The sequence below is a fragment of the Pomacea canaliculata genome, linkage group LG11 (genome assembly GCF_003073045.1).
Source record: "Pomacea canaliculata isolate SZHN2017 linkage group LG11, ASM307304v1, whole genome shotgun sequence".
NCBI classification, from domain to species: domain Eukaryota; kingdom Metazoa; phylum Mollusca; class Gastropoda; order Architaenioglossa; family Ampullariidae; genus Pomacea; species Pomacea canaliculata.
In genome coordinates this window covers 6015843-6030690 of record NC_037600.1, presented here as the reverse complement: position 1 = coordinate 6030690, position 14848 = coordinate 6015843, and the positions used below count along the sequence as shown (strand labels likewise).

At 36.4% G+C, this 14848-nt stretch overlaps 2 protein-coding genes across 2 annotated transcripts; both read left to right on the top strand.

The window, feature by feature from the left end:
• The first annotated feature begins 904 nt into the window (after nucleotides 1-904).
• Nucleotides 905-7469, top strand: LOC112575681. Its single transcript, XM_025257660.1, has 10 exons — nucleotides 905-1045; nucleotides 1352-1486; nucleotides 2223-2423; nucleotides 2713-2844; nucleotides 3218-3436; nucleotides 3800-3899; nucleotides 4382-4439; nucleotides 4793-4994; nucleotides 6279-6736; nucleotides 7386-7469. Exons 1-10 carry the CDS (start codon nucleotides 943-945, stop codon nucleotides 7467-7469), a joined length of 1692 nt encoding a protein of 563 aa, XP_025113445.1. The 5' UTR covers nucleotides 905-942.
• A 4539-nt stretch (nucleotides 7470-12008) lies between these two features.
• On the top strand, nucleotides 12009-13916 carry LOC112575182. Its single transcript, XM_025256850.1, has 4 exons — nucleotides 12009-12234; nucleotides 12570-12701; nucleotides 12973-13173; nucleotides 13710-13916. Exons 1-4 carry the CDS (start codon nucleotides 12165-12167, stop codon nucleotides 13820-13822), a joined length of 516 nt encoding a protein of 171 aa, XP_025112635.1. The 5' UTR covers nucleotides 12009-12164; the 3' UTR covers nucleotides 13823-13916.
• Nucleotides 13917-14848: the final 932 nt, after the last annotated feature.

The window sequence follows — 14848 nt, the reverse complement described above, 5'->3', positions numbered from 1 at the left end:
CCATCTATTAGACCTGTCCACCCGAAGACCTAGGCAATAATTTGTTGTTCTTACCCCTTTTATCTCGTTATTTGATTTTAGCACCCATATTGAAGTGCCTAATACACAACAATACACCATATAATTGGATGCTCTATATATTACACATGTTACAGCGCATCTTCATTTAATGCAATTGAAATGTGCAAAGTCATTGTGATGTCGCCGTCCTGTTAGGGGCAAAAAGCCCAAACAATAAAATATTCGAATGAATTCGATTCTGACCAGGTCAGCCAGTCCAACTATCTGATTATTTGCATGATGGTCTCATACATACTCTGTCTTTCAGCGAGAAACAGGCGGTAATTCATTTTTTTTTCCTCTCATCCCTGTCTCTGCTGTTTTTCATCTGATGAAACATTCACACGTTCACTTTAAAGCGATAAGTTTTATGTCTACCTCGAAAATGAAGGCTTTCAAAAATGTGTGAGTGAGAAACTAAAACCTATAAACACAGTAGAGAAAATATAATAAATAAAAAATACTGAAATGTGGACTTGTCTTCTTTTCCTTGTCTTACAGTTTTAAATAAATTGATGTAGGTATAAGCTGAGAGCAATAAAAAAAGTATTAATCTGGCTAAAAGTCGCCTGACACCTTCAATCCTACCCTTAGCAGACCTTCTATTCTTATTTTACATCCCTGGAAGTTTGTGTGAGGGATGAATGTTTGTACTTGTTTGGGTGTAGGAGATATGTTGACAGACAGTCGATTGGAGATGACCTGACAAGGGGTTAATCTGATTTCTGCAGCTACTGATAAAGTCAACAGTCGTGTAGAAACGTGTATTTGACCCTCCAGATAACATGACATGTAGAGGGCGAAATGTATATCACACAGAGGTAAGCTGGGAGTTACAGTAGTTGAAGCATCTTGCCAGTTGACTTTACAGTGTGTGACAAGATGGTGACAGGTAGACTAGGAATTTGTCTTTTCCAGTTGGCTTTACTCACCAATTATTACACCATCTTCCTCTGTTTGTCTTTTGTTCCCGTATCAACACAAGGTAAATAAGTTTTGATTTAATCTAACAAGAATTACGTATCTTACAATGTCACTAGTTAGTCTGATTTTTTTTGATTTTTTTTTTGATCAAGGATATTGGTTTTCGACCTGTCAGTCATTGTAAATATTTTTTACTGAATAGTATTTTATAATTTGCTCAGTTTTTTCCCAGCATGAAGTTTGCTTTCATTTCTCTGAGTCTGGTTCAGCACTGTTCTCTCTAAATGTGTTGCAATGCAGTAAATCTCGTGTTTTTATACTAAGTTTCTCGTCACTGATGTAAGATTTAGTGATGGTATCGTTACAGATGACAAGAGCACTTGCTCTATACCGTCTGTCGAGCGGTTTCAGGATACTGTCCTGACATGTTATTTCTCCGAGGACCTCAGTGTCACCAAGAAAGACTTCACGGTCTACCATTACGTTGAGCAGAGCACCCCGGGTAAGTAGGCAGTTGGCATTAGTAATTAACTTAGGATGTAGTAGTAAGAGAACTAAAAGTGCTAGGAGTGGGAGTCAGCAGGATCAGATGTAGAAGTTTAAGAAACAATGCACTAGTTAATAGTCATATATACAAGAGTATTGTCAGAGGTAGTAGGAAAAGCAGTGAAAAGAACATAGTATATTAGTGGTAAAATAAACAGAGGCAAGCGATTCACAGATAAAAAAAATTTTTATGGTGTCGGAACAGGACGACAAGAAATACTAAACAGATTTATACAATCTAACGACTTTGTGTGAGGACAAGCGCAGCAACACATTGTAAATCTTATCACATCCCTTACTTGAAAACACATTGTGCATTTTCAAAACGTAGTATCAAGAATCCATTATTATTAAACAATAATTTCCCAACAATTAATGTCCGAGTCACTTTTTGTTCCTCCTCACTAATTCACATTTGCACACAACAACCTGTTTCTGTTTTCAACGTCGTGTGGTCGAGTCAAATCCTGTCGCTAATCAAGATATAAAAGTCTTCGAGTAATTCTTCTACTCTTGCCAAAGCATCCGGGTACAACATTTTTGTCTGTACATTATCTCGTAAAAATAGAACCTGGTTGCTTAATATTCAAGTCGCCATATGTTACAAGGAGAAGGGGTAGTACTAAACTCTTAGAAGTAGAAGTGAAATAATCAAGTAAGAATGGAAAAAAATTTTGAAATTATGTCAACAGAGTCTGTACTAGACTGCTGGTGGATTCGAGGTTCACAGGAATGTTACTCAAAACCAGGATTCACATTCGACAAGAGAATCAGCCGAACCCTTAACCTTACAGTGGATCGTGTGGATGACGAAGACGTGGGTAAATACGCATGTCAGATCGCCGGCTACGCATACAACCTTTCCGAAACTTGCGAGTTTATGTTTAAGCTTCGTAAGCAAACTATTTTGTTCTTTGCTGGAGTTAACAGTATAAAGTAATATTTTTTAAACAGGAAAATATTTAACATATTAAAATTTACAAAACTTCTTAATGTGGGTTGACCAAAATTATACGTTGAATTGACTTCGAAACATTGTATATAGCAGCTGTGATGTTGAAACTATTTTTTAAATTTTATTTTGTTATGTTTATTATTGGTGAATAATATATGCTTTTTTAGTACCAATCTAATGCTTTTTTACCATACTAAAACCCATGTGTTGAAACCACTTGGTTGCAGATGCACACAACACATGCAAAATCTCAAAGGAAAACGACTCTCAAGTAACGTTGACCTGTTTCTTTAATGAAGACATTAAGAAAACACAAACCAACTTTTCTGTGTATCAGCACAATGAGCAAGAAAAACTAAGTACTTAATACTATTTTCCTACCCTTGTTCTAAGTGCAATGATACGTTTGTTTCCGATACATACAACACCTCAAACCTTTTATCTTAAAAAGATATAAAAAACAAGGATAGGTCTGATCAAAGGTTTATTCCATAATAATTTTCTTCTTTATAAGAACATCGAGCATTAACTGATTTATGTTTCAAAAAAAAAAGTATTTTGTAAAGATGTAAGAGCACTGTTTAGTAAACATTGTGCTAAGTGTTATTTGAAATGTGTATAGTTTATTAAACTTATTTATGGAGTTTCTTTTTTATTTGCAACATCTTTAGACGACAGTACAACACATTTTATAATTTGGCGTGATTTGAATACATTTATTCAACAAAGCAGTTGTCGTGCATTGTTGGTGGGAAAACGGTAATCCGAGATGCCGGGGAGAGAAAGGTTACCTTTACGAAGAAAAAGTCTCCACGTCCTTCAACATGGCGATCCCAATGGCAACAAACAAGAAAACATACATGTACTCTTGCTGGCATGGCGGGTCTCATGGTGATCAAGTGAAAACCTGTTCCTTTGTTATCGACAGCAATGGTGTTCAACCCGAAAGAAGTAATGTCTCAATACTTAAAGTATTTATTTATTTTTCCACCTTGAAAGGAGGACAAATGATCTGTAAGATTATGGATAATTGATTGCTGATAAAAATTATGTATTAAACAATAACGGAGTCTGATGTCCTTAAATGTTTGTGAATGGCTATTTTGTTTATGATTGAAAACAATTTTGGTACAGCATTTTGTTTTAGCTATTTCTCTTATTCGGGAAGGGCAAATACGAAGAGGTAAAGAGAAAGAGAGGGAGGAAAAGAGTACAGCATGACTGAGTCTTCATATTACACATTAAGAAATACAGAAGTGTAAATACAGTCTGCTTTCTTAATATTTCTTCATTAATTTGTTGTAATGTATGCAGAGAAAGGTGTAGACACTGTAGCGCTGGGAACATCTCTGGGTGTCCTGACTCTGACTGCGACAGCGATTGCAGGACTCGTGGTGTTTATGAGGAAACGAAGGTGGGTAGGAGTCATCGCTGGTTGACCATGACGAGATGACATTGCAGTATGATGCTGTACTATTATTGGATATATCAGTACTACTATATAATATAAAAACCTCTTTTAGGCGTCCGTCTCCAGAACATCATCAGTTTGACTGGAAAACATGTACAAAGTTTGTTCGTGCGTGTGTGTGCTGTTGGTGAACATGACTACACGTATAAAGTATTGTGAATAATTGTAGAGCATAATATGAATAATACATGATCCCTTATCGCTTTTGAAGTCGTTTTAAAAGACCCGACAAGCTGCTTTTGCTTAAAGAGGCGCCCCAAAACAGTAGACTACTGTGTTTACATAATTGAATAAACTCTGGTGCGGTCATCATTAAAATGTCTGGCTCTTCGAAACCTTTCACCATTAAGCTACAATGGACATTTTAGCTCCAATTTCTATTTAAAAGACAATATTTTTTTTAAAAAAGTCTCCTAATGTTGCAGAAGGAATACGTTTAGTTCAGTGACTAAGGAAGAAGAGTTCCCGATGGTGTCTCTCGAAGTGAGTATACCAGAGATCATCACTCAAGCTAGTTTGAAGTTATTTGGTACCATCTAGAAATCCTCTTCTATGCAGATGAGTGTCGAAAGGCGTTTCGTTTAAGATAATGTGATATTATTAATAAAGTCTTCGAAAATGTGAGCGACTTATTACTCCATAGTGATTATATTTATTTATAATAGTTTTTTCCCCTGTTTCATTGACAGAATTTTTATCATCAGAAGTCTTTACTTAAATTTATTTTCGAGACCCTGTCTCCAATTCTGTTTGTCTGGTAGTATAGAAAATGATTCTTTTCTTAACGGAAGAAATAACAGACAGCTGCTAATATTTTGCGTTCTTATCTTTTCCAGAACCAGCCCGATAGAGTGACAGAAAAGTTTCAAGCCATTTTGTTGAATAAAGTCAATGATATGTATCCAAACATGATGAATGAATGTTACTTTGTGCCTCCAGTCCACTTCAACAAGACTCGATACTCACAAAAATCTGTCGCCGATAAAGTCTTCTACGTCCCTCACCCTCCTGACCTCAAAGACATCCTGTATGACCGAGGGTTCCCAGTCACTTAATCCCCAGACACTTCATCCCCGACACTTCATCCCCGACACTTCATCCCCGAGACATTTAATCCCTAAGCACTTCATCCCCAGACACTTCATCCCCCTAAACTAAATTCTTAACTATAAAAATTAATGAAGTCAGCGAAAAATTTTATTGAAATTTATTAATTGAAATTCAAATAATTCAAATTCAAATCATGCTATTAACTTCAACGTCATTTGAAACATCTACAACATTAGTTAAATTCATATAAGCAAGTAAATGTAATGTTCTTCAACAATATGATATGAAAATTGTTCTTGAGTGTTCGGGAGGTAATTGCTGTTAATCAATATGAAAGGTAAGCTAATGATCGGAGGTACAGAGACGATCATTTGACTCATATTTCTTCTACAATGTTGCTAATTCTCCTGGCTAACTCACGTATTTCTTTCTTTGGACGCTTCTCTGTGCCGGCGCATGATTGTAGAACAGACGCTTGGTGTAGCTGACAATCCTTACGTAGACCATCAAGGAATGTCCACATCGTTGGGTTGATGACAGGAGAAGAGAGATTGAAGGGCGTGATGCCAACCCTCCACAGAGTTGTTTGTTCGTGCAACACCGCCGATGACGTCAGGTATTTGTTCCAAGTGTCTGGAGGGAATAAAGCTGAAGCGTAGTTATCCCCTCTACCGCGCAGTCTGCGGCCCCGTATGTACGTATGCTCGAAGTAGGATAGAAGTTCCGGCATGCGATCATGTTTGTTGGCATTGACTCTGCAAGCAATTCGAAGGAATCGACGATGTCTTCCTCACGTACATAGGCAAGTGCTGGGAGGCATCTGACCATTCCACGTAACTCGTCGTCTTCGTCATAGTCACTTCTCATACCCAGTTCAGAGACTTTGCGTAATACCGCTTGACTTAAGTGAAAGTAACAGCCCGTTACTTTACATGACTGAAACTTCTCTTAAAAGCGGTCATCGCAGCTTTCTCAAGTCTGTTACTATAGTCTCTGGAGCTGCATTAGGCACTAGCTCTCTAACTGCACCAACAATCTATTATAGGTTGCACTTGATTTGTCCTGAGAGGAAGTGTCGGGGATTAAAAGTCTCGGGGATTAAAATGTCTCGGGGATGAAGTGTCTCGGGGATGAAGTGTCGGGATGAAAGTGTCGGGATGAAGTGTCTGGGATGAAGTGTCTGGGGATTAAATGTCTCGGGGATGAAGTGTCGGGGATGAAGTGTCGGGGATGAAGTGACTGGGGATTAAGTGACCGGACACCATGACCGAGCCATGCAGCACGTGATACACTGCTTACGTCACATGGCGGAACAATATCAGGAGCAAATGTTTGTGCTGACACAGTTCAGTTACGATGACTACCTGAGATGTCCCAGTCCTGATTACACAGGGCATCGTTTGCCTGTTCCGAGTGGTCTTACGGGTGGTACACGTGACCAGGATATCGGATGTTTTGATGTTCTTATCATCCACAGACTTCACGGCGTGGTGGTTGGTGTTGTCAAGACTGTTAGTGAAAATAATGATGGTAGTGAAGATGGGGAGCAGAGGACAGAGGAACTGTTAATCTCTGAGGTGTATGAAGGCCTGCGACAGCTACAGAGGGCAGAGAGTATGATACGACATCTCATGTCAGATAAGAGTCCGATTTCTGTAGTTCGACTGTCCTTGATGTTACCAAACATTACCAAATCTACTCTAAGAAGAACATTGGAAATAAAAAATAAGGTAAGTTCCTTGTCATAAACACAGGCATTGCATACATTTCCTACTTTTAAAATATTTGAAAAGGTATGTGCATTTCTTCTGAACGAAAACGTTTTTCTGTAGTGACAAGATTGTAGTTGTAACAGTTTTTTTTCTAGTGTGTCAGTTTGCCTTCCATTTAAGTTATATAGATGTATAGAAGTAATACTATGACAAGCTTATACGTAATAGGGACTTAGATTTTATATACTTCTCAAAGTAATGGAATGCAGTCTCCATCCAGGTTACCAAGCACTTATTGCAACGATGAACGGCACAAACTTTAGTTTGGTGATGTACTAATGTACATTTAAATAGTCACATTAGGTGATAAACCGAAAGATTGAATATTGAATTTCTGAGATATATAACCATTAGGCTTATTCTACTTACTGTGTTATTAAATCTTAAAATGTGTTAGAGTTTAATCTTACGACTATATAATTTTGACCGAAAGGTAAACGTTCTCAAAATCATTGATTTACGTGATTTACGAAGCTCTGCAATTTCATTTCTTATATTTATACTTGATAGATGTCTATATTAAATTAAGTTATTGAGTGTAATACATATAGTGTAAAATGAATAAAGACTGTATATTGCTACATTCCGTAAGTCCTGAATGTTGTAGAATGTTCATAGGGTAAAGAAGACAAAAACATGCAGACCCCGATTGAACTCTGTCTGTGTGCTGACCACCTGTCTCATCCCTTGAGACGCTGGGATGTCCATTCCGGTGTGATGACAGTTTTCAGACAATGGTGGGACCGGGTGATGAGCAGTGCTGTACACGGACCCAAGATGTCTGAAGAAATGTATCAAGACATGATTTGCAGGTAATAAAAACACTTGCTGCTGAACTGAAAAAACAATTCTTTGGAAAATGCGTCAAGTCAGCTTTGAATGCTATCTGTGTCGCTCAAAATTTAGAGATTGATCCCCTAAATTTATAAAGTATTATAAAGTAGGAAAATAAAAAATGCACGTGGTTATAGTGTTATTTCTCATTAGCAATGTTCTCAAGCTGACAGATATCAGTGACTGCAAACATGATGTTTTATGTATACATGTTCAGTGAAGTAGCTTACCCTTGGTTTAGTAAAAATCGCGTTCCTCCCTTTATCTTTTATTTCAAGCATTCTCTTGTTTTTCTGATGTACCGCTCGCTTACAGAGGCGGCTGTTTTGACAAAGTATTCATGTGATAGTAGTTTTTACTTTAGCCAGCGAAGAAAAAGAAAAGTACATCTATATGGAGTCTTTTCTAAACAGGACTCAACGTTCTTTTTATTCTGATTGCGAGTTCACCATTTTAGGAGATATAGAATGCACCTTCATAAATAGGTATACACAAAAACATGCAAATAAACAAATATAAATAAAGATATATATTATAGAAAGAGACAGAAATATCGTTAGACAAAGCATTAAAGTAGGACCGAAAGCGTTTTCATAAGTGAAAAAAAAAAATGATGTGGCTAGTCAAGTTTGAAAAATAAACGCTAGCATAATGTGGATGGAATCTTGGAACAAAATAAAAACATACTTCGAAAATTGGGTGATCGTTATTAGGATAGTTGTTTGGTGAAGCAACCTTGCTTTTAAAGAATACAACATTGTTTCATACAATATAATATGATCACGCTAACAGTCATTGTAAAAAAATATCTTCGTGCAAATACACAATCAGTCGTTACAAATCTCCATGTCAACCCATAGCAAGTTAAGCAAATGAACACGATACCTAATAAAAAAAAAAGTTTACATCTAGTTTACAACATACAAGTAACGAATTTGTGTAAGTCAAGTTTTTTCTAATTTTGTAATCGTTTCTTTCCTAAATGGCTACATACTTGATTTTCCAGATTCTGTGGTCCTGCAACTGTATCTGCTTTTATGACAGACCATGTAAAACCCAGTCGACTGCCTAAGACCCTGAGTGAAACCATAATGTTGACTGGAGACATGTTTGAACGACTTACACTGAGCCAAGATATTGCAAACCTTCTAGAAGAACCTAGAGTTTGTTTGGTTGGACCGCCGGGTACAGGGAAGAGTAAGATACTGGCGCTAGTGGGGAAGAAATGGATCTCTGAGGGTCATACAGTGCATCTCATCAACACGTGTCCTGAAGGAAGTGACGCTACAACACAGCTTTACAAGCTGCTGCTCCAGAATTCTACAGGACATTCACCAGACACTCCTGTGAAATCTGTTAAAACGCGTGTTTTGTAACATCGACAACAGCAACGAAATAGATGACAACATCAAATTCCTCATAAAAGAACAAAAGAAACAGTCCTACTTTTCACTAATTCACGAACCAAATGCAGATAAGTAAGATCCCAAATTATTCACCCGTATTAGTAGCATTTAAATAATGTATGTGTGTAAATGACATAAGACTAGAAATCTGATACTGAGATATATTAGTATTAAATTGATCTTATTTAAAAGGGACTCAGAATAAGAATCCATTTTTGCTGCACGTTTCTCCTTCAATGTATTTCATAAACAGTTGTATAGCTTTATGGTGGAAGCCCTGTGGACTGTTAGACATAGCCATGACGCGCTAGTTTTTGTTTTTATTATGTAACAGCCTAAATTCTGCTGTTTGTTTGCATGTTTGTTATGCAGAAAGAAACGTACACGTCTTGAAGAGTTTCTCACCAAACTTTATGAGAAACTTCCGGACAGTCACGTGTGGGTTGCCATCTGCCGTCAAACTTCAACCCACCTGGCTGGATGGTAAAGCCCCTCAAGATCCCCTTTACCTGCCCCACTTCAGTCATAAGAGAGGCATCGAAAAAAACACACGAGTTGTTGTTTTCCACAAACAGTAAACTACTACCTACCGACGGTCTACCTGTGAAAACTATTTGTCACACAGGACAAGATCACACGGGAAATGAACACGTGACTGTGACGCTTGTGGACAAGAGATCGTCAGATTCTTCACACGAGACCTTCGTGTTGTTACCCAGGGTATACGTCTGTATTCGTACATTAAGAACCTTTTGTACACAAAGTTTGTCACAATTATTATAAATAAATTAATATTAACCAGGCTACCTCCCAAGCGTCAATGGTTTCAACACACATTCACTTACTACAACTTTTTTGCAGATACACACAATGCCACAGAGTATCAACAAGCCTCAAGCCTCCAAACAACAGGTCGCCAGTCTCCAAGTGTTCAGTGGAAAGATGTCTTGCTCTTGTTTGAAAGAAACGTTACAGACGACAGTCCGATGATACAGCTGCTGAAAAAGTCAGGTATCCCGGTGCAGGTCATTAACTTGGAAAAAATTAAAAAATTACAGATTACAAAGGTAAAAGATCAAAACATTATCTTTGCAGGAAACATAAGTTTTCCGTTTGTTCGAAAGAGGAAGGTGGTTGTTTACGTGGAAGGCGATATAGACAGGTCAACTCCCTCTGTTAAATCAAACAGACTACTAAGCATCACGAGATGTTCTTCACAGCTGATAGTAGTTCGAATGCCTTGAATTAAGATTGCATTTTGCATGGAGAACGAATGTTTATTATTTTACCTGAAAGCAGTAAGAATATGCATATTATATTCTTTCGTTTCAGCAGCACTTCCCTTACATTAAGCTTGCTCACAGTAATGCTAGGTCTCTAACACCTCTCCACTCAACGATCTTGAAATATTTCTTTTTCTTTTTGTATTAATAGTCGTTTTTTTTCAAACAAAATCCTTGACCTGTCGTCCACTTAAATATTTTTGATAAATCCTGTCACCATTAAGATAAAAAATATATTATTTAGACTAATTAAATAGCATTTTCTTATGTATTTGCGTTTCTTTACTACGAAATATCGAAAGGTTTGATGTAGCATTGTACCTGTATTTGTGTAAAAAAATGATTTTGCTTTAACAAATCTCTTGACTTTTTTTTCTATTTTAGTCAAAGAATATTTGCCATTGTTTGTGTGGTAGTCCTTTGTATTAACAATGATGCACAATTAAATATTCCAAAAAGGTTTCAGTGTTGTTGTGTCTTGCTATGTTCAACGGTTCTATTGCGGTTACGATATCATTCCTTTCAGACCTGAAGTCTCACTGCAGAAATAACCATGAGAACAACATAATAATTTACGTAACGCAGTTTATTGTAGACATGAATTTTGATTAAACAGAAGATAAATGAATTCTTATAAAACTTGATGTAGATAATCTTGTCAGGCACCTGACACTAGTTATTCTGTAAGTCAATTTATGGACGTATTTAAAGAAATCATAAATGTTCGGTTCAGTGTCACAAAAGAGACTATATGGTTTACTGTTATAGTCAGCATGACATTACAGGAAAATAAAGGGCATTAGTGTTGAGCCCTTGGATGTAGTAGTACGAAAATAAAAAGAAACTAAAAACGGAAAATGATTAGCGGAGGCAACACTGAGCAAGAGGAAGCGTGGGTCGCTCTTTGTTTTCTCAAAAATACCAGCGAGGTCACGTGGACACGCCGACGAAGTCCGAGGCAACCGATAACCCCCTCCCCCCCCCCAAAAAAAAAAAAAAAAAAACCACTTCTCCCCACCCTGAAAAACACGAAGGTTTTATTATAGTCAGAATGGAAAAAAAAAATGAAGAACATGTTGGGTAGTACATGGAATTGATTAGGAATAGTAGCAATTTCGAAAAAGTAGTAAAAGAAGTAAAAATAATTTACGGAGTAAATTGAATCATAGAGGACTTAGAAGTAGGAGAATATAAATGTTCAAAATAGAAATGAGTCGTTTAAATATTCGCGTCAGAATGATTATTAGAATTAATTAATAGACGTAGGAGAAGAAGGAGGATCAGTAGGATGCGATTTTTTATGCGTAGTAAGTAATAAGTAAAATTGTAGGAGAAATTAAAGGAGAGGACTTTAGACTACTAATAACACATGCTCACAATTAAGTCCCTTTATTACCTAGATATCACCCTTGAAGATGATAAAGCATTATCTAACGATATATGGAGGTCAAAGATAGCGCATGTCACATGCCCCATTAGCATGTACCTTGGGTATTTGCAGGGTACAGATGCTTCAGTCTGTAACCACGGAGTAAAGTTAGTGACACGTGTGAACTGGTAAGTTGACTTTAATAAGAAGTTTTGTCAAACAATTAAACAGTAAAAATATGTGTAGGCAAGGTCGTTTTTATTGTCAGTGACACAAATACTAGACAGTGTTACATATTTGTTTACCTAGATATAAATTATCAAAGGCTACCTCGTTTTCTATATGATAGGTTCTTACTTTTAAGCTTTACGTCGACATTGTGTATAAAAGTAAAATTCAAGTAAGTATGAATATATATATATATATATTGCTTTTATTGTCTACAGAGCACTTTTCGACCAGAGAGAGGTTTTCTCAGAAACGTTTGTTCTGAGATGTTGTCTACAACGATAAACACATTCCTGTTGGTGACATGCATTCACATTGTCACTGTGATATCTCAAGGTGGCTTACATACTCTGAGTGTATCAGTGTATGTGTGTTGGAGGATGGGTGCGAAGGTGGATGTGACGATACTTGTGTACGTATGTGTCTGTCTTTGTTTGTCTGTGGAAGTGCATTGGTGTGTGTGCATGCGTGTTTACTTGCTTGTGTGTGCTTGTGTAAGAGTGAACGTGTGCGTATGTGAGTGCGTATGTGTGCGCGTGCTTGTGTATCTGCTGAGAGAAGGGGCAAGAGAAGTTAGCAAGATACGAAGCTAGAACAAATAAATAAGAGTTAAGTGTGGACAATTTGTCATATTTAATTTAACTCCTACCATTTTTTCACTAAAATGACAGGTGGAAATATCACGTGCACGGTACCCCCTACACACATGTTCCAGGACGCGGTTCTCACTTGTAACTTTCCCGAAGACTTGAATGTGACGAAGAAAGACTTTACAGTATACCACTACCTTGACCATAATGCAGGTATGAGAATATCAACAACTGCAGTTCATTTCATAATGTTATTCGGTTCATTCTAATAGTTTCCTTATCGGTCTTTATATCTGGATTGCTTCATTTATTTCATCCCTTAAGCACAAAGTATTTAACAAAGACTAAAGATAAACTGTTCAGTCCCTACCTATATAAAGATAAAATAAATTGCTCAATCCCTACCTCTACATATGCAAGATAACGAGTACAAGGTACGAAGGTTATCAGTCCTGATGACACTTAGATAACTGTCTGTCAACAGATGCTGTTGTGGACTGTTGGTGGCTGAGGGGCAACATGAGTTGCTCTGCTAAACCCAATGTTCAATACCAGAGAAGTGTCAACACAACCTTCAATATAACACTTGTTAATGTGTCCTCTACCCACGCTGGCACATACGCTTGTCAGTTTGTTGACAATGACCCAAAGATAATTCAAAAATGTCACCTCGAAATTTTAATAGGTAACTGATGTTTTATTTTTATTTAATAAGCGTATCTCTTATCGATAAAGGATAATATTTGTCACTCCATTCCATTTGTTATTTTAATATATTGTTATTATCAGTTAAACGGTTATGGTGTCACTGATGCTATAAACTTAAAAATTTGTTATAATGTTTTTTCTAAAGTCGTTTAACACTACAGCCACTACTTTTTTTTTTTTTTTTTTTTTTTTTTGCTTTTGTTTTTGTTTTTGTTTTTTGCTCTTTGTTTAGTGAAATGTGAATATTTCAGGTTTTCAATCTGTGTTGCACTTCTTCCAAGCATAAATGCTTTGGTTTATGTAAACCATTTAATCCTGCACAGAAAGTCTCAAGTATCATTTGTAGTAGTATCTAAAATTAATGCCGTCATTTCAGTAATAGTTTTCTCAATCTCTTATAAAGTAAGGAGTAGTTTTGAATAAATCATTTACTTATGATGTGTGAACTATTTTTAGTATATTATTCCAATAGTGCCAAGTGTGTGCTAATCTTAAATTCTCATGTTTTACCAGCTTTGTCAGAAGATTCTGGCCATATTTCGGTGATCGGACTTTCACTAGGTTTACTGGCTGCAGTTGTGTTGGTAGCTGGAGCCATTGTCTTGTACATTATGTATAGAAGGTAAGCAATATGTCTGTATACAGTTTTTTCAAAAGTAAGCTTCACGACTTTCTTTGATTAGAAACACGTCAGAGAGATTTAAAACTTTAATAGCATTAACCTTGCCAACACATTTATAAACTTTAAAATTTCGGAGGACGAAGTGAAGACTTTTCCTTGACTTTAAGTAATCAATTTTTCCTTTTTTTTTTTACTGAGTTGTAGCTTTTATCAGTTTAGTTCTAAGTGCTTTTGCACGCTTATTTCCTTTGAATATTGCATGATAAATAATTAAGCGAAAAATTGCCTAAAACTTCCAACAGATAACGAAGATTCTATATAGACGATTAAACACTTTCCTCTCCACGATTATTATTTTAATGCCTGAGTTATATTGCGGCGAGTACAGTTGAGATTTCTGTGACTGATTATTTTTTGTTTATAGATATAATTATTTTGCTAGCCCATATGACAAATCTTGGACAGCGTTAAACGTTCTGATTTAACGATGCAATTTACTGTAATTTGCGTTCCTCTTCCTATCATTTGTCTTCAAGTTGCATGGCTAGAACATTTCAATTTATTGAAAGCATTTACACCAGATAAATTAGAAAAATTTGCGAAGACTTCACGTTAAAACATTTCTTCATTCTGTCAACAAATTCAGAAGAATTTTTTTTTTCGAAGCTTGCGATAGAAAATACAGGTTTTTCACTGACTTCAGCCAATTACTATGTAGGAATTACTAGTAGCTGCATATTCTAATGACAAGGTATGTTTTTAAAATTTTGTTTTCATTCAATTATTAAGTTTATGGGGTAGTACATTGTAGAAATTGGATTCTTATTTTCAGGTAAATAAAAGGAAATAGACGATAGATATTTTATAATATGTAGGGTTATTATTGTCAGAACCAGGATAGCAGTACACTGTATTAAAAATGAACTCTGACATGACTTGTCTTAACACTATCTGGCTTTTTAAAGCATTGCACCTAAGGCTCTATGCGAGATTTTAGCCATCATCTTGATAAAAATAACTTTTTAAGGAA